Here is a 14,653-nt window from a genome sequence, read left to right as displayed (position 1 = left end):
CTTGACTTCTCACATTGAGTTGCAGCTGTACGTGGTTCTCAAGTGTGCAAAGTTTAGAGCTGAAATAGCAAGACTTGGTTTCTCTAGGTTTATATTAAAGTAGAAGAGATCGAAACGGGCAGCCTTTATTAAGTAATACACAAATCATTTGTTTTTTGTTTTTAGGAAACAATAAAACTGATTTTCTTTCCTGTTTTTAGCAGGCTTTCCAAATTAAAAAGCATACCATCTTATAAAACATTTCACAAAACACAAAATTGTGCAAAAAGTAATAAAGTAAGATGATTTTCAAGTTCGCAAGCGAATTCATTTACTGACTAGGCACGTTGGTGAGTTGACTATTTTTAAGCAGTCCAAAATTAGAAGGAAAGTTCCTGAAAGAGAGGAAAATGAAATATATTTGTACATGTTAAGAAACAAATAATTATTTATGCTCTGTTGGGAAAGGCAGGATGTAGGCAGAGGAAGCAGGCAAGTAGAAATTTAATAGAAATAAGGATATTTATGGTAAACAATGCAAAACAGACTTGTAGAAATTAAGCACATAAAATATTTGTGTTTAGTAAGGAAGATGAATGATTAAATACTATGATGATGAAAATACTATGCATTGTGACATTTAGGAGTCTGACATCAGAATGGCAGTGCTTGCTGTACATGGACCCTCCAGGATGACAATGTGAAATGACTTCCTCCAGGTACACACTGGCACAGCCCTTGCATTCTTGGCATCTGAGAAGAGACAACTTTCAGATATATTTTTTAAATTTTTTATTAATTAACACCATAGGATATATTTTGAGGCGCAACAAAACTGGTATTTTAAAACCCAAGCGGCAATCAGAAGGAAAAAGAAAAAATACAAAAACAATCACACCGGAGAGGTGGTCATCACTGTGTTTACTTCTCACAGCTCTGGTTACACATGCTTGGCCCTAGGGGATCCGGCAATGCCACAAAGGGTGACGCCAAGCCCTGGGGACCCGGTTCATGCCCCCTAGGACCTGGCTACTACCTCCCCAGATGCAGCACCCGCTCTCCCTCTCCCGGCACCGGCACTTAACAGTCCAGCTACTGCTGACATGTCCCCAGACACAGGATGCTGCTCCTGCCTCGGTCAATGCCCGACTCCCCTCTGCCTCAGCCTGTTAACACCTGGCATTCTTCTCCCTCCTGCTTCAAGATTTCCACTGAACTGTGAAACTGCACTCAGGTCTCTTCTCCGCGGCGCCTCTCCCTCCTTGTGGTCCCTCAGACAGGGTCCATTGCCCTGTCCCTGGCGCCACCTCTGCCTGCGTCCGGCCTTTTATTACTTCCCCGGGCCAGAGACAGTGAGCCTCACGGTGTCACCTGCACAAAGCATCCATGTCCGGGGACGGACCAGAGGCAAACTGTTATTTTCAAGGCTAATACTTTACAAAGGTCAACATCTCATATTGTAAATCTATTAATTAGGGCATTCTTTAGTTAATCAATGAGTATTTCTTGACTGGCTTGAGGAGCAAAAGTGTTTTAAGGTGACACGAGGTAACGGACTTACTCCCAGCCCTCAAGAAGCTTCCTGGGGGACGAGGGACAATCCACACAACACTGCCCGGCAGGTCAGAATTCGGTGTGTGCCGGCTGAGTGCTGGCAGCCAGTACTTTCAGAGGCAAGAGAGAAAAGGGTTCTTTTGGCAGAAAGAGTGGGGAGAGCTTGAAGAATTGGCAGAGCCAGGGTAGCTAGAGATGAGGAAAATGGGGGCGAGGACACTGTGGCGTGAAGTGCCAGCAGGGGTCTGTCTCCTCCGAGACTGGGGGCCCTCAGGGGCAGAGGCCACCTCTCACCCACTGTGCGTCCGCAGTGCTTAATGTGAAGTCAGCCCCATGGAGGGCCGGCCCTGAGAACACATCTGCCGACGTAAACCGCTCCAGCAGTGAGAAGAGGCCAACCCGAGCTTGAGCAAGGGCTGGGGGAGCTCTCCGTATCTCTCAGCTGTCCCTGAGCACCCGGGACACATCCCTCCTGGATCCAAACTCACCCTGCCTCATCCATCCGCGCGGGCTCCTAACCCACCACGCACCAGTCTCCCTGCTGCGGGTGGAAGACTGTTTTAAACCCACCCGGAGTGGAGGAGTTTTCCGTGTCGCCACAGGTGCTAACAGTGGTGTTAGTAACAGATATACCACATTTAGAGTTCAAGTTTCCTTCAGAAAAGCATATTAAGATATAGTATTACCTCCATGGGGAACGATATAGTATCTCTACAAAATGCAATGACTCAATAAATCCAATTTAGAAATTTATTCTACAGATGTATACAAATGTGCACGGTAACAGGGATGCAAGGCTCTGCTTTCTAGCACTGTCTTTAATGACTGCAGAATATTGGAAGCAAATTACACGTCTGCCAACAGTTGTTTAAACTATGGTTCATTCACATAAATATTATTCAGCCAAGAAAGAGAAAAAGGTAGCTTTATAGCATAAAATGATAGAAAATGAACACTAAGATATACTTTAAAGTGAAACAGGGTAGAAAACAGTGTAGAAGCGAGTAGAAAACAGTGTACTGTTTTGTACGTAAAAACCAGTAGTAATTAGAAAAAATATATATGCTTTGCATATGCACAATCTCTAAAAAAATATGGAAACCAATATGAACAGCTGCCTCTGGGTGTGTGGGGGTAGGTAGGGCTGGCAATGGACCAACTTTTCATTGTCTACTCTTCTGGAAGTTTTGGATTTTGCACCAAGCATATGTATTATCTATTAAATAAAGAACATACTGTGGTTTTCCAATTTCACATTTCCCATGTAAAAACCTAGAAGTTACAGAAGTAAATATCTCATTTCTGCTGAAAAACCAAACTAACAGTGAGCAGTGCTCCGTGTAGTATTTCATGACTCACAGGTTTGCTCACCATTCTCCCCTGAGTGAACACCCTGTCGGCCCCTGCTATGCACCCGGCATGATGCTGGGATCTGGTGAACATGACAAACAGAACACGGTTCTGTCTTTAAAGAACGCAAAGTCTTACAGGTGGTGAGAAAGACACATCAACAAGTGGAGCAGAAATCTCGCTTCAGGATAATCCCTCCAGCCTGCTCACTTCGCAGTGGGGTCTGCACATTTATTCCATCTCCGTGTCTCCAGGGCCATCCAGTACCAGGAACCATGTTAGGTAGCAGACGTGGAGAGGTGAGCAAAGAATGGATCTTGCCAGGAGTGGTGGCCAAATGTGATTTTATATTTATATATGTGAATGACAACATTTAATGACCTGTTATATTCTCTTCAAAGGGAAGGATGACTCTAACTTGGTCCAATGAGCCCAGTGAGTCCCGATCCGCTTTGTACTATGGGACACTGTGCCACCTCACTCATTTTATTTACTCACACATTCGACTGCTTATCCATTTAGCACTCACTGGGCACAAGACATGGCGCCTGCACTAATGATGTTTATGTCATGGTCGGTGGTGGGGAGGAGAGGAAATAGCAATCAAAGGACACTGGGTTGCAGAATCCGTACAGAGCTATGAGGGCTCTCAAGCAGGGATCCCACACCCAGGCGAGATGTGGAGACGGCCAGCCAAGGAAGGCTTCCTGGGTGAGGTGATGCTTCCAGTCTCACTTCCAAGTTGGACAGACTAGTAAGGACTGGCCATGTCAAGCACTGAGTGGGAAGGGAACGGCGTGATTTCCGGCAGAGAATGGCACAGACATGAAGGCTCCCCGGGGGATTCAACAGCAAGGCTGGAGCAGAGCAGGGAAGGGTGGAGAGCACGCTGGAGGCAGCTGGAGAGGCAGCCAGGACCAAGAGCTGCAGGGCTGTATGCTCAGAGCGAGGGAGTCTGAGCTTCTCCTGAAAGCCACTGGGAGCCACTAAAGGACTCAGGATACTAAGATCCGAAAATCAATTTCAGCAATGGCCGCTAACCACCAAGAGAGAGAACCGAGATTCTGGAAAGAATCCCATTCAGAATCAGCTTCAACTGGGGAGGATTTTCCATTCGATAAGGGAGGCTGAAATTCAAATTTAAAAGTGTTCTACAACCTTTCTCAAACATGGAAAGAGAATCAAGCATGAAGTAGATTTTATTTTAAATATAATGATGGATTTTTTTCCTTTCTATCCCTACAAGACACTGAATATCAACATAAATAGTAGATATTATTTGCAGAGAAAATAAACTATTATTTATGTTCATTACATATACCTTATAAAGTGGCTTATATTTTGGTTAATTAGATTTTTGACTACACTCCTCTCTGCCCCCCCAAATCATCAGTTTCACATTCTGGGACCCGTCTCTGTACACAGGACTAGAGTCACTGTCAAATTTTGAGTTAAACCAAGGGAGCCAGACCACCTGAATTGCCATTAACATGAGTGACCTTTTTTGTCTTTGCTAACTATTCCCCACCATTTCTAACACTGCCTGTTAGGAATCGTATTGATCACACTGACAATGTCATTCTTTCATATTCATCCTGCGAGACACTGTGCTCAGAGACGGGACGAGAGGATGAACGGGTTAGGGCCCTGCTTTTCCAGGCACTCTCTGTCTGGCTACGGGATCAATAAGCCGGGCAAACAGAACTCTGTCCAAAGTTCTTGTTGGAACACGGACTGGAAAGGGCACAATCTCCACCCAGGGGAACGGAGCAGGGCGGGCTTAAAGGCGAAGAGGAGATGACAACTGAAGTGGTTTCACTGTATTTAAGGTTCTTAGCAGGACCTGCAAGATCCCTCATTATGTGTCCCTTGCCTAACCAGACAGCATCTCTTGCTTTTTCTAATTATCTAATATAACTGAAGTTTCCTAGATGATCGTGTTTTCTTATAACTCCAAATATTTACATAAAGCAACAAATGATTAAATACCTATATTTGTGCTAGGCATGCTTCTAATCTTCTCACTAACACTGAGATAGACAGCATTACTGTGCCCATTTTATGGACAGATAAACTGTGACTCAGACTGCAGCTTAGACAGGTTAAGTAACTTACCCAAGGTGACAAAGCTGGTAAATGGCAGAGCTGGGATATGAATGTTTCCCAGAATATCTTCCCTCTGTGGTTATCTTCTACTGGTCCTGGCACCTGGGATGGCACCTTTCCCACCTCTAATCACCCAACCTGGTGGACGTCTCGCTTCTATGTGCCTATATCTGTCACCGCCCTTGAGGCCTTCCTTGCCCATCTCCCCAGTAGACTGTGGCGCCTTCAAGGACAGGACTACAGCATTCATCACTGCGTTCCCACTGTCTGCAGCAGAGAGATGCTCAGTCAGTGTACCTGAATGAATACTGACACTGATTCAACTGGAATATCTTGAATATAAGAAGATTCAAGAATCTCTGGGGTGGGAGGTGGGGCAGAGATGCAGAAGGGAACGGTCATCCAATCATAATGTCTAGCCAATGCTCAGTGTTGTCAGAGTTACTTTTAGGGATACAAGGTAACAAAAAAATTAGCCCCTGTTCGTAAGGAGCCTTTAATCTAACGAGGGAGTCAGTGCTAGCCCAGAGAACTGACAGCGCAACAGCATGGTTAAGAACAAAGACTCTGGATTAAAGTGGAGGCTTCAAAATTGGCTCTCCCGGTTACAGGGTGTGTGAGCTTACATAAATGACTTCATCTCTTGAAGCTTAAGTGTCTTCCTTTGTAAAACACTTATCCTTCTTATAGCTGTGAGGATTCAATGAAATCGTTTATAGAAGGTGATAAGCACATGCTTGGTGATAATGGCAAATTGTAACCAATCTAAGTCACATGCTATCAATACTAAAATGAAGAAGTATAAACCAAACATGCTATTTCAGAGAGGGCTGAGGGACCGTGGCCTGTGTTAACTGGTGGAGACACTGTGGAAGAGAGGGTACTGGGCTGTGTCCTGAAGGATGGGCATGGTTTCTACGGGCAAAGGAATGGGGACAGATAGCAAGTACTGGTTTGTCAGTCTGTCCTCTCCATTCGATTCTGAATTACTTGAATCTAAGGTCCACGTCTTCTGGATCTTTGTATTCCTGGTGCCTCCTTTGAGTCTAGCATAGAACTTGTGCTCAGTAAATGTTGTCAAATGAGAAAATAAACGAATTCCAAGGGGGAAGACGAAGGCTGGGGGAAAGACTTGGGAACGATGCAATGTGCTCTCAGGGACAGAAGACTGCGTGTGTACAGCAGAGCCTTCCTGTGGAAACAGGAAGAAACAGGGCTCGGGAGAGTCTGTGCCAAATAAGGGGAAGCCGTGAAAGCCAAGCAGGAGCACCCCTGTCCAGGACTGCTCTTGGTGGCTCCCGACCTTGCTCACTCACAAGCCCTTTTTATAGTCTGATGAAACTACAGATTCTTTAAAAATGTGAAGATAAACATAAAATTGAACAATTCCTACGAATTAGCTCTGAAGACCATATGGAGGTTTATCCACCAGGGACCTATTCATAATTCCCGATCTAAGAAACCTACATTTATTACTCAATATACCAATTCCTAAAAAAACTTATTAAAGAAAGAAAACAGTGAAAAATTCAATATAGCTCCACACATTGAAAAAAATGTGTTATACATCATATTCCCTTTCTGTGCAAGAAAAGAAGATAAATAAACAAAATGAACTTATTTTGGTCTATGAGAGTGAAGAGACCTATTCCTAACAGTAATTTAATTGTTTCAGGCTAATTTTGGCTATTCTAGGAAAAAAACCCTTATATCCTTCCCGTATACATTTCCCATGCATATTAAACATGTATATTCAACTTTGACAATTACACTTCACATTATTGCATCACTTTCCAGACTACAAAACACTCTTGCAATATTATCGCACTTAATTCTTAATAACAACTACATGAGAATAAGCATCGTTCTCATTGTGCTGTCGTCAAAAGTGAGACTTGTCGGAAGTCACACAGTAAGGGGCAGAGCTCAAATGCAAATACTTGTAAAAGGTAAGACTCTGGAATGTCAGGGCCTAAGGAATGTTTCGGATGATTTAGAAAAAAGCAAGAATATCTGAAAAGACCAAATTAATGATACCTTTCCTTCACAGATTGCTAGATTTTTAAAAAATTTTAAAAAATGTTATAAAACACACTTTATAATATTTAGCTTACAAAAGTAGTAATTTGTTTTGCAAAATCCCAAAAGGACAGAAAAGCACACACAAAGAACCATAATTCCACAAGCCTAAGATAATTATAGTCAAAAATCTCTAGCACATCCATGCCATTTTGAATCTGAATATATAGTCTACACAGTCAGTTTTCAAAAAATAAAATCGGGATCCTATTATACATTAGGTGTGGTAAACTGCTAGTTTCACTTAATAATCTGGAAAGTTTTTCATGTTCTCGACTAGATTGTTATATATATACATTTTTAAAGACTGGCACCTGAGCTAACACCTGTTGCCCATCTTCTTCTCCTTCTTCTCCCAAAAGCCCCCCAGTACATAGTTGTATACTCTAGTTGTGAGTGCTGCTGGTTGTGGCTTGTGGGACGCGACCTCAGCATGGCCTGATGAGTGGTGCCATGGCCGCCCCCAGGATCTGAAGCGGAGCATGAGAACTTAACCACTCGGCCATGGGGCCAGCTCCTAGACTGTGATGTTTTTATTGAAGAAAGTAATCCAAGTATTTAAACACTGCCATGAGCTGAGGCCAGCAGCTTGAACGGAGCTGACTGGTCTGACCTGGTGACATTCGAGAAGCTTCTTTCCTGACTGGGAGTTAATGTGCCATAATCACGAGTGGTGGTGACAGGAGCCAGCACGGGAAATGCTCCACGGACTTCAGAGGAGCATGCGATTGTCTCCATCTTCTGTAACACGTCCAAACAATCAGCGCGAAAGGCAAAGGCACTCACCTTTGTTTGCTGGGGGCACGGCTGTTCCTCTGACTTCCAAGGCGGCTGACATTTCCTAACAAAAGAAAAGACCTTTTTACTCAAAGAGAAGGAAATCCTTCAAGAAATAAAAAGTAAACATTTTACATAATCTACAATTTAAAAAAAACTTAAGCCAAATGATTAAAGAATAACTTTATTAAATATTTGTCAGTTTTAAGAAGTGCCCTCAATTACTAGCAAATAATGTATTACAAACAACTAGTTATGAGGTTTTACATTTGTTTAATAGGGAATAATTGGCCCCAATTAAACTGACTAAACTAAGGCTTTTTAGATTACTAAAACAAATTAAACTTTTTAAAATGAGAATTTAGGTGATCTTAAACCCTTTCTAAAATGGATAATGAAACTTGCTACGTTGTCATCGTTCTGGTTTTATTAGTTATATTAAGATAAATTAAGTGAGATTAAAATCTTATTTGATTTATTTACCTTTGAAAATGAAGACCGTTTAAGGGTTACACATCCTCAGCCTTGGCGAGTGCGACCTCAATTAGTCAAGTCAGAATGTCTTTAAAAGCTTTGTGCTTATTGCTTCCAGCATGGAGCGAAGTGTTCATTAAGGTACCAAAATTCTCATAAAAAATCCAAAGTTGCACTAGTGAAAAAACGCTCAACAAGATGAAAACTGATCACATCTTTTTCAGAAAATCAGTAGTAGTTATTTTAAAACCAGTTTTTAAACAAGATTTGGTTTTGCGTAGTTTTAACGTGCCACTCAAGCAGCTTGATACCATTTGGACTCTTTAAACAGCATTTAAATCTACGGTGAGTATATAATGGTACATTTAATTTTATACCATTTTTTAAATAAGTTGTACAATGTTTAGTGTGACCCTTTTATCACAAGCGTTGTTAAATGAATTCTTTCCCTGTTTACAACTATTTATGAAGGCCTTTTTAAATAAGAAAAACATGAAATTGTTAGCTCACACACACGAAATTTCTTTCAAAAGTTTATTTAGTATCAAGCAAGAGGAGACTTTGCTTAACACTACAGAACATTTCAAGACTCGAGTTACAAAAGAATACCACATTATTTGCACTTGTAATTGGCTTCCCTTTTTACGCATGTTGGCAAGAGAAATAAAAACTAGCATATGGCTGAAAGATCAAATAACTAAACTCTATGGAAACCTTTAAAATGAAAGGTGAGGCTTATGTTAAAAGGATGGATTAACATATTTAGTAAACCTATTTTTTTGTTTAACACTAGTTAATCAAAGTTATTTCTTTTTCCTTTTGATGACCTATTTTTTCATATACAGACTGGAAATAACAAAATTTTACATGTCTTTTTTTTTTCTGCCCAGATTGATGTTTCAACAAAGTAGTTTTAAGTTCCATCCATTCAGATTTTAAGCATTTTGATTTATTTAAAAAGGGATTGTTCATAGAAAAAAATTACTTTGAACAGTATACAGGACTGGTGGCCACAGATTGGCTATTTCACAACATCAGACAGTACAATCAGTATCTGCCATATGGCTGGTCTCTGTAGACGCCCTTTGCTGTCCTCGCTGAAGGTGCCTTGTGTCTTGAGTTAGTCCACTCCTCTTGCCCTAAAACAGGTAAGATGAATCACAATTAGATCATTGCCATGGAGCCCACTGGCTTCATTGTTCCGAATCTAACTCAGCCCTGAACTAATGGTACATGTCATATTCAAGATAGATATCCCTGAGGAGCTAAAAAAAAGACTCAAGGAAATTTACTGTAAAAAAATTACCAACACAATGGAAAATGGATGTCTCACTAGCAAAGCCTATCAGCATGGGAAAAAAAATAAGTTTTGTATCTTAAAAGACAACCAGCTGTGCAAGAACTTTCCTCTTGGCTACTCATTTCACAAAAGCTCACAAGCTCAAGCGGCAAATTCAAGTGCCTTGTGCTAAACATTAAGACATTTATGAATGGGAAAGAGAATGGAAAAAGAATCACTTAGATTTCTTCTAAAAGACAAAAACAAAGAAAATACAGATAAAAATTTGTGAAGACAAAAGATGAAAAAATGAGAGCAAAATGGGAATGGGCAGATTGAAAGAAATGCTGTAACAATTTTCATAGGTCCTTTCACAGAAAGAGTAAATTAGAGTTGTGTTGGTAGAAATTTATGCCTCAATAATACTTCATGAATATGAAATAATCTTAACGTCATAACGTCAGATTTCACTGGACCATACTGGATCCCGGCATTCTACACCTCCGCCTCCTGAGAGTAAACGTCTGGTCAACCTCCAGACTTCCAGTGATCGATCTCTAGGTCTCCGACAACAAACAGTTAACAGCCCTGCTGCAACCCACAGCAATTTAACAGCCATGTGTCCACAGAGACCAATTTAAAAAAGCTGTGAAGGAAAAATGCTTAAAATGACCTCTTCTTTTGACACAAACATGCAATCAACGTCATTCCCTCAAGCTAACTTGCATCAATTTAAGTAGACAGCATTCAGCAAACCAACGTATTTCTCTTAAGTATTTGTTATGAATAACAAAAAAAAAAAACCCAAGGTGCGGTCACCACAGCTTGGGGCAGGTGATATAACAAAATGCACTTCAAAAGGAACACCCGAAAATGGTTTTTCAGTTATGTTCAGAGAAATGTCATAACATCCATTAAGCAGAATCCTGATCCACTTGTACTGGGTACCAGGTAGTCTTTGGAGCTTTGACCCTGATTGAAACTTTCAGTTCTCTGCTCTCTTCGCCCTGCGGCGAAGGAGCTTCTTACTATTATTATGTTGCTGCTGCCAATTCTTTTAATTAAACCCGTCATTCTTCTGCATATTGAGACCTGGGACATGGTTTCCCCAGCATCTCTACCAGCCTCCCCTGAATTAAGTGGGGTTCAGCCGTCGGCAAGCCTGGGAGAGCCTTACACCTTCCTGGCTCAGTGTCCTGGACACTGTGTGGAATGACTCCCACTGTGATGTTTTCAGAGGACTGGGGATTGGGGATGAATTAAAATATAAAGATGGGGGTGCGAGAATCACTTTAAAGCTGTTGTCTCGATTGCTTCACTTGCCTTTACTGTCAAGAAGCAGACACTTCAGAAAGACCCACGCTAGCGAGTGTCCGCAGTTTGGCAAACTAGTCTATAAATAAGAAAATCAGCACGTGGTAATCAACCCAAACAGAAAATCTATGTTCAGAATCTGAATTCATGTAATTTTCTGCAAGTCTTTAGTTCTCTTTAAATATTAAATTTAAATCTTAAAGGAGCTTCTAAAAATATCTAGATATGCACAGATGAACTGAGAGGAAACTGCTGTTTCACAGTCAAAATGTCTTTTTGAGTTTCCCCTCAACATGGATCTTTAAGGTGTTCCTATGGCCATCCCCCTCTCCATTTATGGTTCACTTGGGCGTGCCACTCACCGTAGGAATCGTAGGTCTCTTCACTGAGTCCATGTCCATAATCATAGTAATCTGCGCCACTGTAGTGAGCAGAACAAAACACGCAGGGAGAAGAGACAGAAATACAGTTAGGACCAAATGCACTGACAGTATGTTTAAATCATATCCAATGAAGTATTCTAAAACTTACAGATAACTAATAAGGGCAAGGCTAAAACCTGAATGAAATTCCCGTTGAGATGACCGGGCTCTAAGAAGGCAGCCTCAGACTTTAGGATTATCACAGGCCCCTCTTTCATCCCGACAACTTTAACACAAAATAAACGCGTGTGACACCTTCACCACAGCTGCTGGCCAATCCACACCGAGTAAGTGCCGACTGTGCATGGCGGTAAAGAGAGTCTCTGTCCTGGAAGAACTGAGAGTCTGGAGAGCAGATGGCTGCGTAGTGGGCAATTACAGTCCTGTGTGCCAGGCACTAAGGCTGAGCTCACGCAGGGTACTACGTGAGTGGAGGAAGGACAGCCACAGTCTCGTTCCAATAGATGGACGTTGTTACGGAGGCAAGGATGGTATTTCCTCTTTAAGCCTCACCTACTAGAAGACTCGAGCTATACAAACTACAGGCACTTCACTTTATAATACAGTAGCGAAGACCCCGGTTAAATGTGTCCTTTCATCAGCACTGTGGCCGTACCATCAGGCAGTGGCTAACATGGGACTCAGCACGACTGTGTGTAACAGGTGAGCGGACGAAAGGCCACCCACACACGGTCTGTCAGGACAGAGGCCAAGGATCTGCTCAAGGAGCAGGCACAGCTATCCTCTGACACGCGGCACCCGTGAGGTATTGGGGAGGGCTTCTGTCCCCACGGCTGCAGGCAGCACACACAACAGACTTGAAGGAGGCATAAGTTTTTTTTTTAGATTGGCCCCTGAGCTAACAACTGTTGCCAATCATCATCTTCTTCTTTTTCCTTCTTCTTCTCCCCAAAGCCCGCCAGTACACAGTTATATATTCCGGTTGTAGGTCCTTCTAGTTGTGGCACGTGGGACACCACCTCAGCATGGCCTGATGAGTGGTGCCATGTCTGCGCCCCGGATCCAAACCAGTGAAACCCTGGGCTGCCAAAACGGAGCGCACGAACTTAACCACTTGGCCACAAGGCCGGCCCCAGGAATAATTTTTTATAGGAACAAACTTGTGGGAAATCTACACTATTAAACCACAGCAGGGACAATTAGTCTATGACACATCCGAGGAAGAGCTTCCACTCACGCTCTCAGGCTTTCTCCTTTCCCACTCTACTTAACGGTGTAGAGAAACACTCATCCTGAATTTGTTATCTTGGATTGTCATGGAAATAAACATTCTCATTATTCCAACTTCATGCAGTCACGTAAGAAATTCTAATCAAAATGGAAAACGATCCAGCTCGGCTATTTAACACCTTAGGAAGCCACAATATGAATAATAAAATCCATGCTGTGTCACTGTATGCCAGCGGCTGAGAGCCTGCACAGAGTCATCACAACAGACCCTGAGTAAGCAGAACTGTCATGCCCGTGTTATAGGGAAGGGCACTGCCCGTTGAGAAAGCTAGGACGCCAGCCTAAAGCTCAGAGGACAGCACAGGCGACACACTCGTTGGTTACAATCACACCTACTTCTCCCGCCACGCTTCCTTTCTCAGGTAAACGACACCAGAGACGAAGCATCACGTCCAATGACTACAGCACAGGACGGCAGCTGCCACGAGGAAGAGGTAAGCAATGGGAGCTATGCTCCTTTTTGCCTCAAGCATGTGGGATGTGTCTCCACATCTGCTCCTCCCTCCACCAGAAATGTTCTTTTCTCTCCTTCCAAGCTACCTCCTTCTCAGTCTTTAGCCTGAATGTCACTCCCTCAGACAAACTGCCCAGTTCCCCAGGTTAGGTCGGTTCCCCATTACAGCACCCTTTCACTGTTTCTCATCCGTCTCCTGGCCCTGCACAGACCCTTACACTACATGAACTGAGTGTCTGGGGATATAGAGAAGCGGCACCTCCCTCATTCTGGGGGTCATGGCTGGCTTCTCAGAGAATGCTGAAAGACCGGGAGGGTGTAGCTGAAGGAGGGGTGAGGAGAAGGAAGGCACGGAGGCAGTGGCAGCAGGGCCTTCCAGGCAGAGGGAGAGTACAACAGACGCGGGAAACAGGCGGAAAAATCTGAGTGTCTGTAAGTATGTCTATCAAAGAGAGTTAGTAAGCATTGATAAAATGCCCGGGCTAGAATATTCCTCAGAATAAAATGCTTCCTCCATGTGCAAAACAGAGGCCAGATCTTGTTATCCAGGTTTCATCACGTCTTCGCAAGTTAATTAACTACAGTGTAGCACACTGGTTATGATGCGAGCTTTCTGACATGGAGACACAACGTAAGCTCTCTGGAACAAGCTGTGTTAAGCTCCGCTGGCACTTTTAAATGTCGCCCTGGAACAGAGTAGTCACTCCTACAGCTGACCTATTATACCAAGTGGCAATGTGCAAGTTTTCCAAGGAGGCATGTGCAGCTACAGAGTTTCTTAAAAAAGGTCTTCAAATTGAGAGCTGGCATTCCTAGAGAAGCTGGAAGAAAGGAAGGGAGAGTGAGAGGAATGGAGCTGTTGTGAGCTGACCCCTGCTGCACTGACCGCTTCTCCATGTGTGCGATCTCCCTTCACCCACGTAAGATCTCTAAGCTTTCACAGAGAAGGAAGCGGAGGCTCAGTGAGGGTGACCCACCTGCCCAGGGTCACACAGCTTGTAAGTGGCAGCACCTATACTCAAAGCTCAGGGTGTCACCACTGCCATGCGCTGAAAATCTTGTTGGTGGGGGACGGTGCTCACCCTGGCAGGCCACCTAACATGGCAATTCCTGCTGGACTCTGACCTGCTCCGCTGCTCTCCCAGAATGTCCTATTGTTCCCCCTACAGCTTACATGACCCCTTCTCACGTTCAGAAACAGGCGGCAGGATCCACACAAAACTCAGTGCAACATGATCATGGTGAGTCAGGACTGCCATCTCTACCTGGTCTCAAATTCTTCCTCTCCCTTTCCGTAGTCCTGATTTTCCCTGAAGGCATAATATGTACTCATGGTGAGAGGACGAGGGACGAGTTGAAAAAGGAGCATGGAAATTTCATATTGAAAAAGGAAAAAAATCCTACAAAAACAAGCAACAACAAAAGAAACAATATGGCTTTCCTACCTCTTAAGATTTTACAGCCTTAAATATGAGAGTTGCTATTAAAGTAGGATATATTTTTCACCTTGAGGATGGAAACTCAGAGACAAACATTTTCATAAAATGTCAGTGTCAGATACCAGTCAAGACGCCTGAGTGTGAGCGTGGGCCTCCGCGTGGGGCTCGGAGAGCT

General features: G+C 43.1%; 1 protein-coding gene across 4 annotated transcripts in view; it reads right to left on the bottom strand.

Annotated features, from left to right (window-relative positions):
• Nucleotides 1-265: 265 nt before the first annotated feature.
• Nucleotides 266-14,653, bottom strand: part of KHDRBS3 (KH RNA binding domain containing, signal transduction associated 3) — a 189,067-nt gene continuing 174,679 nt past the window's right edge. For 3 of the 4 annotated variants that reach the window (XM_044781148.2, XM_044781149.2, XM_070481650.1), the window contains exons 8-9: nt 11,275-11,333; nt 8,840-9,458 (exon numbers count right to left, since the gene is read on the bottom strand). In XM_044781148.2, coding sequence (XP_044637083.1) covers nt 9,367-9,458; nt 11,275-11,333 — 151 coding nt within the window. In that variant the 3' untranslated portion in view covers nt 8,840-9,366. Of the gene's footprint in view, nt 375-7,854; nt 7,910-8,839; nt 9,459-11,274; nt 11,334-14,653 lie in introns of those variants that run through there. The other variant, XR_006534741.2, reaches the window with a different exon arrangement.

Source organism: Equus asinus, chromosome 12 (genome assembly GCF_041296235.1).
Source record: "Equus asinus isolate D_3611 breed Donkey chromosome 12, EquAss-T2T_v2, whole genome shotgun sequence".
Lineage (NCBI taxonomy): Eukaryota > Metazoa > Chordata > Mammalia > Perissodactyla > Equidae > Equus > Equus asinus.
Note: the sequence above shows the minus strand (reverse complement) of the source record. Positions and strands in the feature narration are given on the sequence as shown.